Raw genomic sequence first — 12670 nt, 5'->3', positions numbered from 1 at the left:
TGACGTTCCTTCCCTCGGTCGGGGGTGGGGGGCGCCGATCTATGTTTTCGCATCCACCTGAATAATGTGTAGTTGCGCCACTGCGTATTAGCTAATTCACTCCTGGACATAAGGAGAGGCAATATTCAATATTAATATTTATCGGTATTGAAAAAAATTCTAGATCGGGTATGGAAAAAATTATTTGATATATTTAGAATTCCTAATTTAACTTTCTGAACCATTTGAAAAAAGTACATGTTTGACCAAGGTAGTCAACCTATTGTCCCTGTCAGTTTCAGTTTCTCTATTATTTATTGTACATTCGCTGTTAGACTTTTAATTCCACTGACTGAAAGATTTAAAGTTTTTTTTTTACATGCTTGTAGCTTATGAAGCTTTTAATGTATTTAAGTGTGCTGTACTGATTCAGAGTTATCAAATTAATTTGTAATTCAGTACATTTACATCTATTTAAAAAAAAACATTTAAAGTCAATTCAGCTCTTTTTTTCTGTATCGGATCGGTATCGGCTAAAGCTAAACCTCAGATATCAGTTTCAGAAGGAGAAAAAAGTGGATCAGTGCATCTACATTATATTTGCGGAAACTAAACTGCAGTCAGTTCCTTATGAAAAAGCAATAATAGTTGGAAATACCAGACAACCGGATGGAGTGCCTTATCTAAAAACAAACCGTTTCATATTCCTTGGGTGCGTGATTTTATGACTCATTAAGGAGCAAATAACACAAATCAAACTTGCTGCCAGCATATTCTCCACCTATCCGTTTTTATTAACCCTAACCTCTTCCCGTCAGCCTTCCTTCACTCCGTCCTTTGTCTAAATCTGATCGTTTTACACTAATTAACCCTCTTTTTCACTTCTCCACCGATTTGCACTCTTGTCCCTTTCATTTTCACCTCTATTATGTGACTTGGTCCCCTCTGCTGTCTCAAACACTCGCACTTTAACAAGTCTCGATTGATGAGGGCAATGTCTTCTTCCTTTCCAGTTCACCTTTCTGCCCGTCTCCGTCTTGTCTTTTTCCTCAGTCTTCGTTTTGGAGAGGATAAAAAGGCGAAGAACAAAAGTAAAGCTGTTCAAACGGCAGGAAGGCACGGCGCTTAAGGCTGGAATATGTTGACGGCCTCAGACTCTGCTGGATGGAGGCATAATTGGGTGAGCTGGCATTACGTAAGCTCGCCCGTCAGAGTTTGGGTTCAATGTGCCCTGCTGGTCGCCCTGGAGCCGGTTCCTCAGCTGTCTGTCACTGTGCTGCTCATGCCTGGACAGGGTTTGTTTTGTCCACACTATATAGGTCACTTTAAGTCAACCCCGGTAGAGCAGTCCAGAGACTCATTCTTTGTGACAAATCCAGGATTAGAAAGTCTACGAGCTCAATGCTAGCAGCAAAGTGTCAATAACTTGAGATCAGTTTGCGCTTGGCAGAGAATCATCCAAGAAAAACTAGCCTGTTTAGAGATACACTACGCAATTTTAAAACTTTAATTCTACTTTCTTTGGATGCATTTGAAGGTGTTATGAGACATTCTCTATTATGATTATATGCAAGAGAACAGAATTTCAATAGTTATGGTGAGTTGTTTTGGTCAGGAAATGGCAAAGCAACCCTAGACAAATGAATCCTCATTTGAAAATATTTGTCTATTATTCAATTTAACTTTACATTTGTTTTAAGATCTGAGTTATTAGGTTGATAACAAAACTATAAGAAACTTTTTCCTGTACTGCATATGAGTAGTAAAAGCTTCAGTGGCTTTTATGAAGTCATCAAGTTGTCTCTGTAGAGTAATTATACATTCCTACAAGGCACAGGTCTGTGGAAGGTTCCAGCAGTTCTATAAACTTGAACAATAGTTAGACAAATGAATTGGTTTCTGTCGCTTTTAGCCAGAAAGTGCTGAGAATTACATATTCTCAGGATCAGCGAAGTGTTTAAATGAAGCCAGTGGAAGCAAAGAGACCATTCATTTCTGAATCAATACCTTTGACAGTCTTATAAAGCAGTTCTGCGAAGCTGAATTTGGTGTTTTTATTAGCTGTAAACCATAATCATTATGGCTTCCAATAGAACCAATCTGTGTCTAATACATCTACATAAAATAGAAGCTCTACTTTTTAAATTGACTTATGGAAAAATTAATTAGATTTTAGTCTATTGTATAAATGCAGTTCTTCAGACTCAGTTGATTGAGAGTGTTCTGTAAAATCACAAGGCCCATTCAAGAAATAAACCTATAATGCCTCCTACTGAACCTATTATTGATACTAATAATCAATGATACCAACAATTCAGTAGTAGTTGAGCAGTTTTACTGTAAATATAGAATAGGTTGATATTTTATAGCCATTTTCTCAGAACTAAAATGGCTAAAATACAATGATAATTGAAAGCAAAGCCTGGCAGGCTGCCAGGCTTGTAATACAATAGGAGAAACCCTAATGTTACCAAAAGTTAAGATTTTATGCTAAAATGTTCTAAGTTATGGTTTACTGGTGTTAAAAATTCCAACTATATTTTTGTTACAGCCGAATGGAGAGTTAACTGTGCTGGTTTAGGAATTCATACCATAGTTTTTAGACTTAGAAAAGAGTGATAAACTAGGAATTAACTGAACAGTTTCAGAAAGGTCGGGGTCAACAGAAACTAAAATACTTCTGCAATGTCTCTCTTCTAAAAAATGTTTTATTTAAAATAAATGAATTTGGAAATATTCTTTAAAGAACATTTGAAAATATTCCCCCCATAGGAATAAATCAGCAAGAGAGTCAGACATTTTTAAAAGACTTGCAATCCTACATCCTAATGGATAAAATTTTGTAATGTTGACAGAAATTGCTGATAATGACTTTTCATCACGCCGGTTAGAAATCTGTTTGTGGAAACACAAAATAGTTAATGGGGCTGAATTGCTTTTCATTTATTACAGATCTATTCAAATTAGATTTGAGATTTGTTTTCCTGAAAATGTCTCATTCTCATCAATGTAGCATTGCATATTTTCTCGTCTTATCTACCGACCGCTGTTTGGACGATGTGTGATCTCAGATTCTTCAGTTCAAGAAAAAATATGACCATGATTTTTAAAAACTGGTTCCGCACATACGGGTATGCACAGATGTAAAGATGTAACACCGATCATTTTAAAAAGCTTTTATCAGGACATCTCCATTTTTTTCCCACAGTTCTACTATACACGTCACATTTTGGATAGAGTGGAAAATCGAATTAATTAAATAGAGAAACTCGGAGGATTTTCTTAATCTTCACACTGTTTTCTTCTGCAGTTTCTTGTTCCACGGGACATATATCCGACCTAACAGGGCTTTACACACGGAGAGAGCAGATCTAATTGCAAATGAGGAAAAAGGAAAAGGAGACGAGATAAAAATCCTAAAACATGGATGTAAATGAAATCAGAAAGTAGAATAAATGAAGCTGATGGAGGAAAGGAACGAAAGGAAAAGGATAAAAAGACGAGGCTGATAGCAAATGAATTACTTGCTTACACATTTAAATGCACAACGACAGCCACACAAGCCAAAATGTGCACACATGCTCATAAATCTCAATAACCATGGCAACGGCACACCTCAAAAACCTTGTAATCAACTTTGAAAATAGAAAGTGGACTAATGCATCGGTATGTATGCCCGACACACAAGCAATTCTTCAGACATTTGTGAAAACAAAAAGCACAAGATGAATGTGCTGCAGGACATTATTTATCTTTCATAAATACTAGAAGACAAAGTTCTCCTTTATTATTTCCACATTATCCGTGTTTATTGTTCTGAATTCCACTTTTTCCAAAAAAGTATGTATTTATGGAGTAAATGAAAACAATTCAACAAACAGCCAGAGGTCCACATTTACTTTAGTTATTCAAGTTGAACAAATGCAATAAAGTGCTTCAGTGGAACACAAATGATTTTACAGGATATTTAATATTTTAATATTCCAATATTGTAAAAGAAAATATCCATTTAAAATGCTTTAGAGTTGAACTCAACAAAATATGTCTCATAAGGAAACTGGCAAAAAGTAAACTCTTGTTTACAATCTGTCCTTGAAGTACATGACTGTCTGTGTTTTGGGGTTAGCTCTAATGTTCCGGTAACATCTGCCATTTACATTGTTTACCAAAAAAAAGAGCAATGTTTTTTTTGTTGTTTTTTTTTGCTTTTTTACCCAAAAGCATATCTGAATTGGCACAAAAAGCAAAAAGATCTTCAGTAAATTTCCACCTGATTTCCACCAAATATTTAAAAGCTAGCAGACATGACTGGCTAGCTAGCTACCTAGCTAGCTGATGGGATTCTTCAGCAGCCATCACATGGATTCTTTAAAGAGACAGGACTCTGATTATTTAGATAATAAATACCCAAAGTGCATCATAGCATCAGAACTTGTCGCTTTTAATTGAAAAAGAAAAAAAAAAACAATATTACTCAGCTCTGTAGATAGCCCCTCTCTAAAGCAAGCCAGCCTCGTGCTGCTCATTGGTGTTGCTGCAGCCCAGCATTACTGACACGACTCTAAAGAGAAGATGGACGTGGAGGGAATAACCTTTGAGCGGCGTAAAGGGAAACGCTCAAATTGTTTGTCGCTTCGAGACCAAAGGAAACAGCTTGGCTGAAAGGATGAAAGCAGCAGAAAAGATGCTTTCGGCATTAAGAACAACAAACCCTTCCCTCCTGTTTATTTGCCTTTGAAAGTGGGAGGAAATGAATGAAAACAAAAACATGGAACGGGGCCCCGAGAGTCACTGAAGAGAGTACAGAGTGATAAAAACGATGCGGTGTGTGTTTTGGTGTGAATCCTGCTTCAGACAAAATGGACCAACTACAGCCGTCCATATCAGCCTTGTCCAATTAAGCACTAGAGGTTTTAGTTTGTATACAACAACATAAAGACAAAAGGGTAGAAAACTACCTGGTTACTCTGAGCAGCACGGTCCCTCACACAAGTATTCAAACATTTTCATATCAAAATCTCAAAATGAAATAGAAAGAAAACAATGCATGGTTTTCAAAAACATTTTAAAAGTAATTTGAAGAGTGTGCTATGCATTTATTCAGTGCCCCTTTACTCTGATGCCTCTAAATTCAGCGCAACAACTAGTGGCTTATCTTTGCAAAATAACTCAACCTGGATAGATCTCAATTAGATTGAGGGCTGGACTTTGACTGGGCCACTTTGGAATAAGCTTCCCTTTTTTTAATCTCATTTATCACATTAATCAACAAAATAATCGATTACTGTAACATTTGTTGCAGTCCTTAATAAACATTAAGGTTTGTCTGGAGAATTTCAATGGGTTTTGGATCAAACATATTAGATTTTGGACTCCCCATCCCRCCCCCGGTGTGAAATCCAGAACACAAACCACGTCTCTTACCTTACACAACTGCAAGTTGACCCATTTTGTGAAAGTCTTCTTCTGAACGTCTTCTCTTTCATCTGGATGGACAAACAAAAACGCAAGACCGTCAAAACAGAAAAAGCACACAGAAATACTAACAAYGCTTTCATAAGCGTTCTTCGGACTATCCAAACTTCTCTACGGAAGCAAAGCAACATGGTGCCCAGCATGATGAGAGACTCTTCTAATCCTGCTCAGGGCTAATTGCATCCTCATCCCATCAATCAGCGGCCCACTCCTAGGCCGTCGCTGGCTGGCTGGGTGGGTGTGGGCATTGCAGACTGGAATGAGGAAGCGCTCAGACCACGCAGCATCCTGACGTTGGCGCTCACAGCTGCTGCTGAGGCTTCGCCATCACCTGCTCCTTCAGTGACGGCCTCTGATCAAAGCTCTAACGGAGCTGCCAAAAAGTGTTTACCTCCCGACAGGAGGCCTTCTTTTGTTGGGAGATCAAACAGAACCGGGTAAAAACAAAGACGGAGGTTTTAAGTAAAGCGGTTCGAGCCAACCTCGTTCCCCCTTGATAAATCTTAAAATTGTGATGAACCGCTGTCTCTTCTCCCCCGTTTTTAAATACACCGAGCTGCGGCGGCGGCGGCTAACGTGAACGGCTAGTGGTTTCAGAGAAGAGAAAAAACTTCCCTTCGGAGAGGAGCTGGTGTAATCCTTACAGCTGGTTTCCAGAGCAGCCTGTCAGAAACCCAACCTTGAGTATCGGCAAGACTGAAATGATAGAGAAAAGGAGCAGATCAGTCTGGATTTAGCTCATTACTCTAAACCCTCTTATCTGGGTCTTGCTCGAAAATGCAGGAGTTTTTCCAAAACGATTTAACTTAAACTTCAGGTTAGAAATTCATCTGACAGACCAAAAAAAAGTAGCTTATAGCTCAGGTGAAGGGAAAAGAATTTTGCTGATAAAAATCTGAAAAAGTGTTTATTGAACCCCTTCAATCTAATTCCCCTAAAGAAAACATCAAGTCAACTCATTAGCAAATACAGCTCACCTGTGTGCCACTTAATCTCCAAATGAATTCATCTAATAAGAAAACTTTTTGTCATCAATACAAAATGTAGTTTCCATGGAAGAAAGCTTTTTTTTTTTGTTATGTGAAACTTTGGAAAAATAACTAATATAAATGATTATGATTATATGTAGAAACGATGTTTTAAGATGTTTTAATACAAAACATTAAAAAAAAACCTGAATTGATTTTATGCAGTATATTTTATTGTTTCGTGACATAAAATCCCCACAAAGTTCGGCCTGTCACAATACATTTTTCTAGATGATAAATTGTCCCAGTAATAACTGCGACAATTGATAATATTGTTGTSTTGAGACTATTTTCAATGTCATTATATTAATCAGAATAATTATCAATTATTTATTGGTGAACGACCAATAAACGTTTTGTAGAGAACACTAAATATTTTAAATATCTAAAACAACAAAAACAATAAAAATGTTGAAAATTCATGAATGAAATGGATTATGAACAGAATTGTCCTCCAAAACATTTCATCATGATGGAAATTATGAAGCTCAATTTAATTTATTATGCAATTAGTTGAGTTATTTCTCACAGCAGAGCAGTATCAAGCTGCTTAGATAAATTCACCAACCAGTGTTTTTTTGTTTTTTTTAAAGTAGCTCATTTTGTTAAAATGTTAATTATTTTCCTTATTTTTATTCATCGGTAATGTCAGCTGTCTCAAACAGACCTGTTGACAAACAGCCGAGCATTTCCCACTTTAATTGGTTTCCAAAAAAAAGCTCAAGGTTGCAACTCTTTCTCCGTCTTAAATTAAATTAAAATGCATTTGTGAGAAGAAGAGTTTAAAGCAAAAATTAAGAAATGAACTCTCATTCTCAACTTTTCTTTTTTGTTGTTTTTTGCATTTTTGTTCTTGGGGAAATGTGATCAACGTTTAAAAGGGTGAAATCAAAGTTGTCCTTTAATGGGAATGACAACAACTCCTCGGCCATTTAACAGGYYCTRGGCTCGCTTCTCATTATGAGGGAGGACAGATTACACCCTCATCTGGAAACACAACATCAGGTTCATATTACAGCGGCTCAGTTAACCGGAAGTCTCTGAGCGTATTTGCGATTGGGAGCGCCGACTCTGGACCCGCGCCGGCTAATGAAGCTGATAATGAAACTTCTCCTTTAATTAACAGGTCACGCATTGAGAGGCGTGTGAGACGCCGCTGCCGCGCACACACAATTCTGACTCAGACACAMAATTCTGACTCAGACATATATCCACCTGGTCAGAAAAGGATGTGTACAGCAAAATAATTAAAAAATATCCTAAACAAGAAATAAAACTACATGTGAAATGGAGCCAATAAATAGAAGACAATGGATGAGACAGTAAAGAAAAGTTTGTCTGCTCTTAGTGGGGTTCTTTWAGAGGAACCTCAGTTTTTCAAAAGCATACCCTCCTGACCCCAAACTACAAAGCAACAGATTTCACTTCATTTATACAATTTCAGTTTCTTCTCCACATTTTCTCTCAAATCAATAGAGGTGAACTTTTCACCCCGGTCTAACTCAGAATACGTGACGACGTTCCACAAGTGGAGCTGTGCGGCCCAGAGAGAGACGAGAACCTACAACACAAAATCARCAGGATTCTTTTCAAGAGAAGCAAAAATCTCATTTTATTTATTATAAAATAATTGCTTTTTTTTCTCTAAGAGTAAAGAGTAAAGTTTTTAATATATTGTTAGTTAAACTTCAACCCTTAGTTTCATGTGTTCTTGTTCTTCTTCCCCGTTAACTCAGAAGCACAGCATCATGCTGCCAATTCCAAGTTTAACAATGGCAGGGTTMTGAGTTCAGGGTAGAAATGGGTAATTATACAGTTTATTGTTATTGTAGAAATAAAAATCTATAATAAGAATTCAGATTTAACAGAACAATAAACCTAAAAAGCTGGCAGTGTTGTTGGGATTGCTATTTTTACGGTTTGAAACATGTCTCTCCTTTTCCAGTGCTGGTTTAATAAGAACCTCAATTAAAAAAGTATATTTGACAATATCACTTGTTACTGCAGTTAAACTGCAACACTTTATGCAATTAGTGAAGTAAAGTAGTCTGTTCAATGATATTTCACCAGGATTTGTGTTAAAACTATAATTTTTTTAATGATTATTTTTTATTGTTATCATAACAAATGCCATGAATTATTGTTGTAAAATGTTAAGGCTGTTTACTTATAAGTCCATATCTCTAATTCAGGGTGATGTGGAGTGTTGGTTTCTTCCTCTCTTGGTTTTTTGCACTTACGAGACGCACCAAAAAACTTTGATCAGATCATTTTTGACTCGCTGGCTTTCACCTCTAGATGGCAGACTGCAATCCAACCTAAATAAAACTTCAACGTCTCCTTCAAATGTATTAAGGAGTGCCAGAAATGTCTAAACTTACAGAAGTTTTTATTGTTAATTGTTTTGGACTGCATTAGATCATCCAGTACAGTTGGGAATTTCCAATATTTTGAGGAAGGCAGGAAGCTCACTGCTGTAAAGCCACAGAACACGGTGGCTCTGTGTGTGAATTAGCATTGTGTGTGTTGTCAGAAAAGCCGAGGCGTTGAGAATTAGTGGGAACAGCCAGAAGCAACCAGACGGACACCAGAGGTGAGGGAGAGACACAAGATCAATAGTCTATTTAAACTGTTTTGTTACTGAAACTTGGAGCGGCTGTAAGCACAACAAAAGTTTCTGCAAAGACATTCAGGCTGAGTAATAAAAGAAAAACTTTTCAAGGTTTCTTGACTTTGTTATTATAAGCAGCACTTGTGGTTTTGTGATGTATAAAAGAGCAATTCAGGAAAAAAAATAAACATGTTTAATCTCGCTTTTCTCTAATAACCAGTTAAAATAGAGGAAATCTGAGGCAGAATAACAACATGTCTACTTCTGCACAAAGTTTCTCTATTATAAGAAACAAGTAGGGGAGGGGTCAACTCTCCACTGACTGAACAGAAATGAAACAGAAAACTTGATCTGATGTGTATCTGGTGCACTCATCCTTCTAAGGATCGCCCTGGGCAACTTCCCATGTGACTTGTAAGAAAAGTTGCCACAGGTAGGCCTGCCACAATAATCAATAAATTAATTAATTCCATGAGAAATTAAAACAAACTCAATCATTTTTACTTGCATAATTTATAGTTTTTCTGTTTTTCTACCAAATTCTGGATGATAAAAGTCTTCAGTCTGGTGTTTTGGTTATTTGTCGTTTCTGTTCTGTTTGTTTATTTTGRATATTTGAAATGTCTTCCACTTCCAGTGGTAAATGTTAATCAGAAATTAAAYTTTATTGATCTGTATGAATGTGTTCTTGCAGTAATATTACTTGAAAATGGTCTCAAAACAACAAAATTATTGTTTATCGCGATAACTTCTGGCGCAATTTATCATCCAGCAAAATGTATTATTGTGACAGACCTGGCCACAGGAAACAAATGTCACAGAGATGTATTTTCTATCRGTGGCTCGACCTCAACAACATTTGTAGCTTGTACATAAAAGTGCTAGAAACACAATATTATCTCAAGGGAACATTTCCAACATTTTCAGTATGTCAGATGCTTTAAACTATTTCACACTTTGCCAACATACTTTRCTTAGATTCTTGTTCAAATAGATTAAAAGATTGTAACYATTCCATGGTGTCTTAGCTCCTTTCTGATTAATGCTGCCCTTGGTCAGTCTGTCTGCTCATTTGGACTATGTCTGAATTGGGATTAACGAGAGTACATGCTGCACATTTCAGATTTTTTCTTGTAAAAAATTATAATCTTCAACTTCTCACTTTGTGTTTGTTCGTATTGTGGTTGTGATGAGACAAAGATGTAAAGTAAATTAAGCAGGTATAAATACTTTTGAAAGGAGCGACATGGAAACACATAAAGGTGTAACTAATAGTAGAAACTCACTGTAACACATTGTTTTCAGGCCATTGTCGRTAAATTAGTGGCGTTTGTTTGGCTGGTGTTAGACGGATTCCTGTGCATGCAGATGAAGTCTCAGACAACAGAATGTAAAATATAAACACACTTCCAACTAAAGCCTCTCATTTGTGTAAAAATCCCAGAATCGGCCCTTTGTGATGTACCGACGCACTCGCATATTTCTCAGAAATTAACCGACACAGAAGACGCCGCCTCGGCTTTCATGTTCCCGGATAAACAAGTGCTTCAAAAGCTTTCAAACAGCGTCTTTACCCAAACAAACTGAAATTACGGCGTAATTATTCGCGTAAATATTCGCTTTCTGACAGATTCCTGATTCGATTGCATGGAGAACGTGGGGGGGAAACAGATGTCATCTAGAGGAACTTAAAAAAACAAAAAAACATTTTATTTGTGCCAAGGCTGCCCCARGATCATGATACACAAAGCTCTGCGTCCTCTCTCGCAGAATCCCCGCTGTCTGAATGATGTTCAGTAATTGGGACGGCTTTACGACCTACAACCTGAACCGAACTCATTAAAAACAAGAAAATAAAATGAGAGGAGAAAAACTGAACGTAAGGAACTTTTCAAAACCACCCTTTCAAAAATAAAGGCAGAGAAGTTCGTCTTTATAGCGAGAACATATAGAGAAAATTTTTCCCCCTCACTTTGACTCAATTTGCATTTGAGAAACTCTGACTCACAGTTGGGTTTCATCAAGTTGGGCCATTATTTAACACTTTCCTATAAGTTTGCAGTTGAGCTCCCAGCGTGAAAAGAGAGAGCTACATTGGCATTAAATAAAAAAAAAGATACTTAACAGAGTCTGATGCTAAATGTCATATATCTGCCTGATAATTATTCTCAACCTGTTTTTATCATCCTAAAATGCATTCCTAATAGATTTCCACCGTGTGTGGTAGATGGATAAAATCATCCGAGCCTTCTGATCCATCATGTGGGCTTCTCTTAACAGGCTTGTCAGTGTCCTAATGGAGCTCAGCGAAAGTGCAAGCACAGAAGCCCCGGGAGGGCAAACAAGTGATCTGTCTCCGCTGTCGGCGGAGCCCGGTGGCAAAAGTCATGTTTGTCACTGTTTTGGCCACAGCTGCCTGGCAACTGYCACAGTTATTAGCCACAGACGGAATATGAGACCAAATCCAATCAGATCAGGTCATTACAGAGCGATGAGACGGAGAGGAAATGATGGAGGGACAGGAGGCGGAGTGAGAGATGGCTGATAGAGGGAGGGAAGAGGGAAGGGCGCACGAGGCRGGAACAATGGCGTGGAGAGATGACAAGATGGGAGGAGAGAGAGAGAGAAAAGAAAAGCTGGGAAAGGGYGAGAAAATGACAGCAGGAAGGAAAGGAAAGTAATCAGAGACATCACTGTCAATTACSACCATACATAATAAGGCCAGAGATCACACACACACACACACACCATCACTCACACACTTGGATGTCCATGCRTAATTAAKAAGAGTCAAAGCCAGTCAAGTTTGTGTTTTACCAACTTAGAAGTCGAGTTGAAAGTCGTCAGTCCGGTTTCAAGTGTTTCTAGACAAACTGAAATTAAAATCAGCAAAACCTCAAAGACAAACACTTGTTTTGGGTTGGTTCTAGAAAAAGAGAATCAATAATTACTTTCTTTAAAACTGATACTGTGGTAGTTCAGTCGTTGTACTTTGACTCAGCTGTCAAACACTAAGACAAGTGTAGAAACCAGTGTTTGAATCAAGATCCATATTAGAAATAAACTGACCATGTAGGGATGAAAGTCCAATAATTTGACTGCCCAATTAGATGCAAAAATAATCAGAAATGTTGTCAGGAAGATAAGTAACTCTGATATTTGCTAGCGATGTAAACAAAGTCCAGGAAACTTGCTTCATATGTTCCTCACGTGTCCCGATTCTAACTTCTTATTGGCAGAAAGTTATGGGAAAAATCAACAGCATCCTTAATTCAAACTTACTCCTGACACCTACATTGGGACTCCTTAATTTCTTAAGACTACAAGGTTCAAATAGAAACTGAAAAAACACAATGGTTAAAAATAGCACTCACCACAGCAAGACGAGTTATATTAAGACACTGGAAAGGCCAAAAYATCCCTACCTATACAGAACGGTATACAGCACTTTCAGAGACCGCCTCTTACGAAAGACTATTCACAAAATAAATGGCCAGTTTGAGGCATATCAGAGTATGTAGGAATCGTTCTTAAAACTGGAGAGGAAAGTTTCGAATACCATGGGTCCAAAATAAAT

At 37.5% G+C, this 12670-nt stretch overlaps 1 protein-coding gene across 1 annotated transcript in view; it reads right to left on the bottom strand.

Annotated features, from left to right (window-relative positions):
- Positions 1-12670, bottom strand: part of LOC103476834 (dystrophin-like) — a 123156-nt gene that overhangs the window by 34964 nt on the left and 75522 nt on the right. Inside the window, exon 2 of the mRNA XM_008429494.1 lies at positions 5404-5465. Within this exon, the coding sequence (XP_008427716.1) occupies positions 5404-5465 (62 nt within the window). The remainder of the gene's footprint in view (positions 1-5403; positions 5466-12670) is intronic.

The sequence above is a fragment of the Poecilia reticulata genome, linkage group LG2 (assembly GCF_000633615.1).
Source record: "Poecilia reticulata strain Guanapo linkage group LG2, Guppy_female_1.0+MT, whole genome shotgun sequence".
Taxonomy (NCBI): Eukaryota; Metazoa; Chordata; class Actinopteri; order Cyprinodontiformes; family Poeciliidae; genus Poecilia; species Poecilia reticulata.
This window is presented reverse-complemented; position numbering and strand designations above follow the sequence as displayed.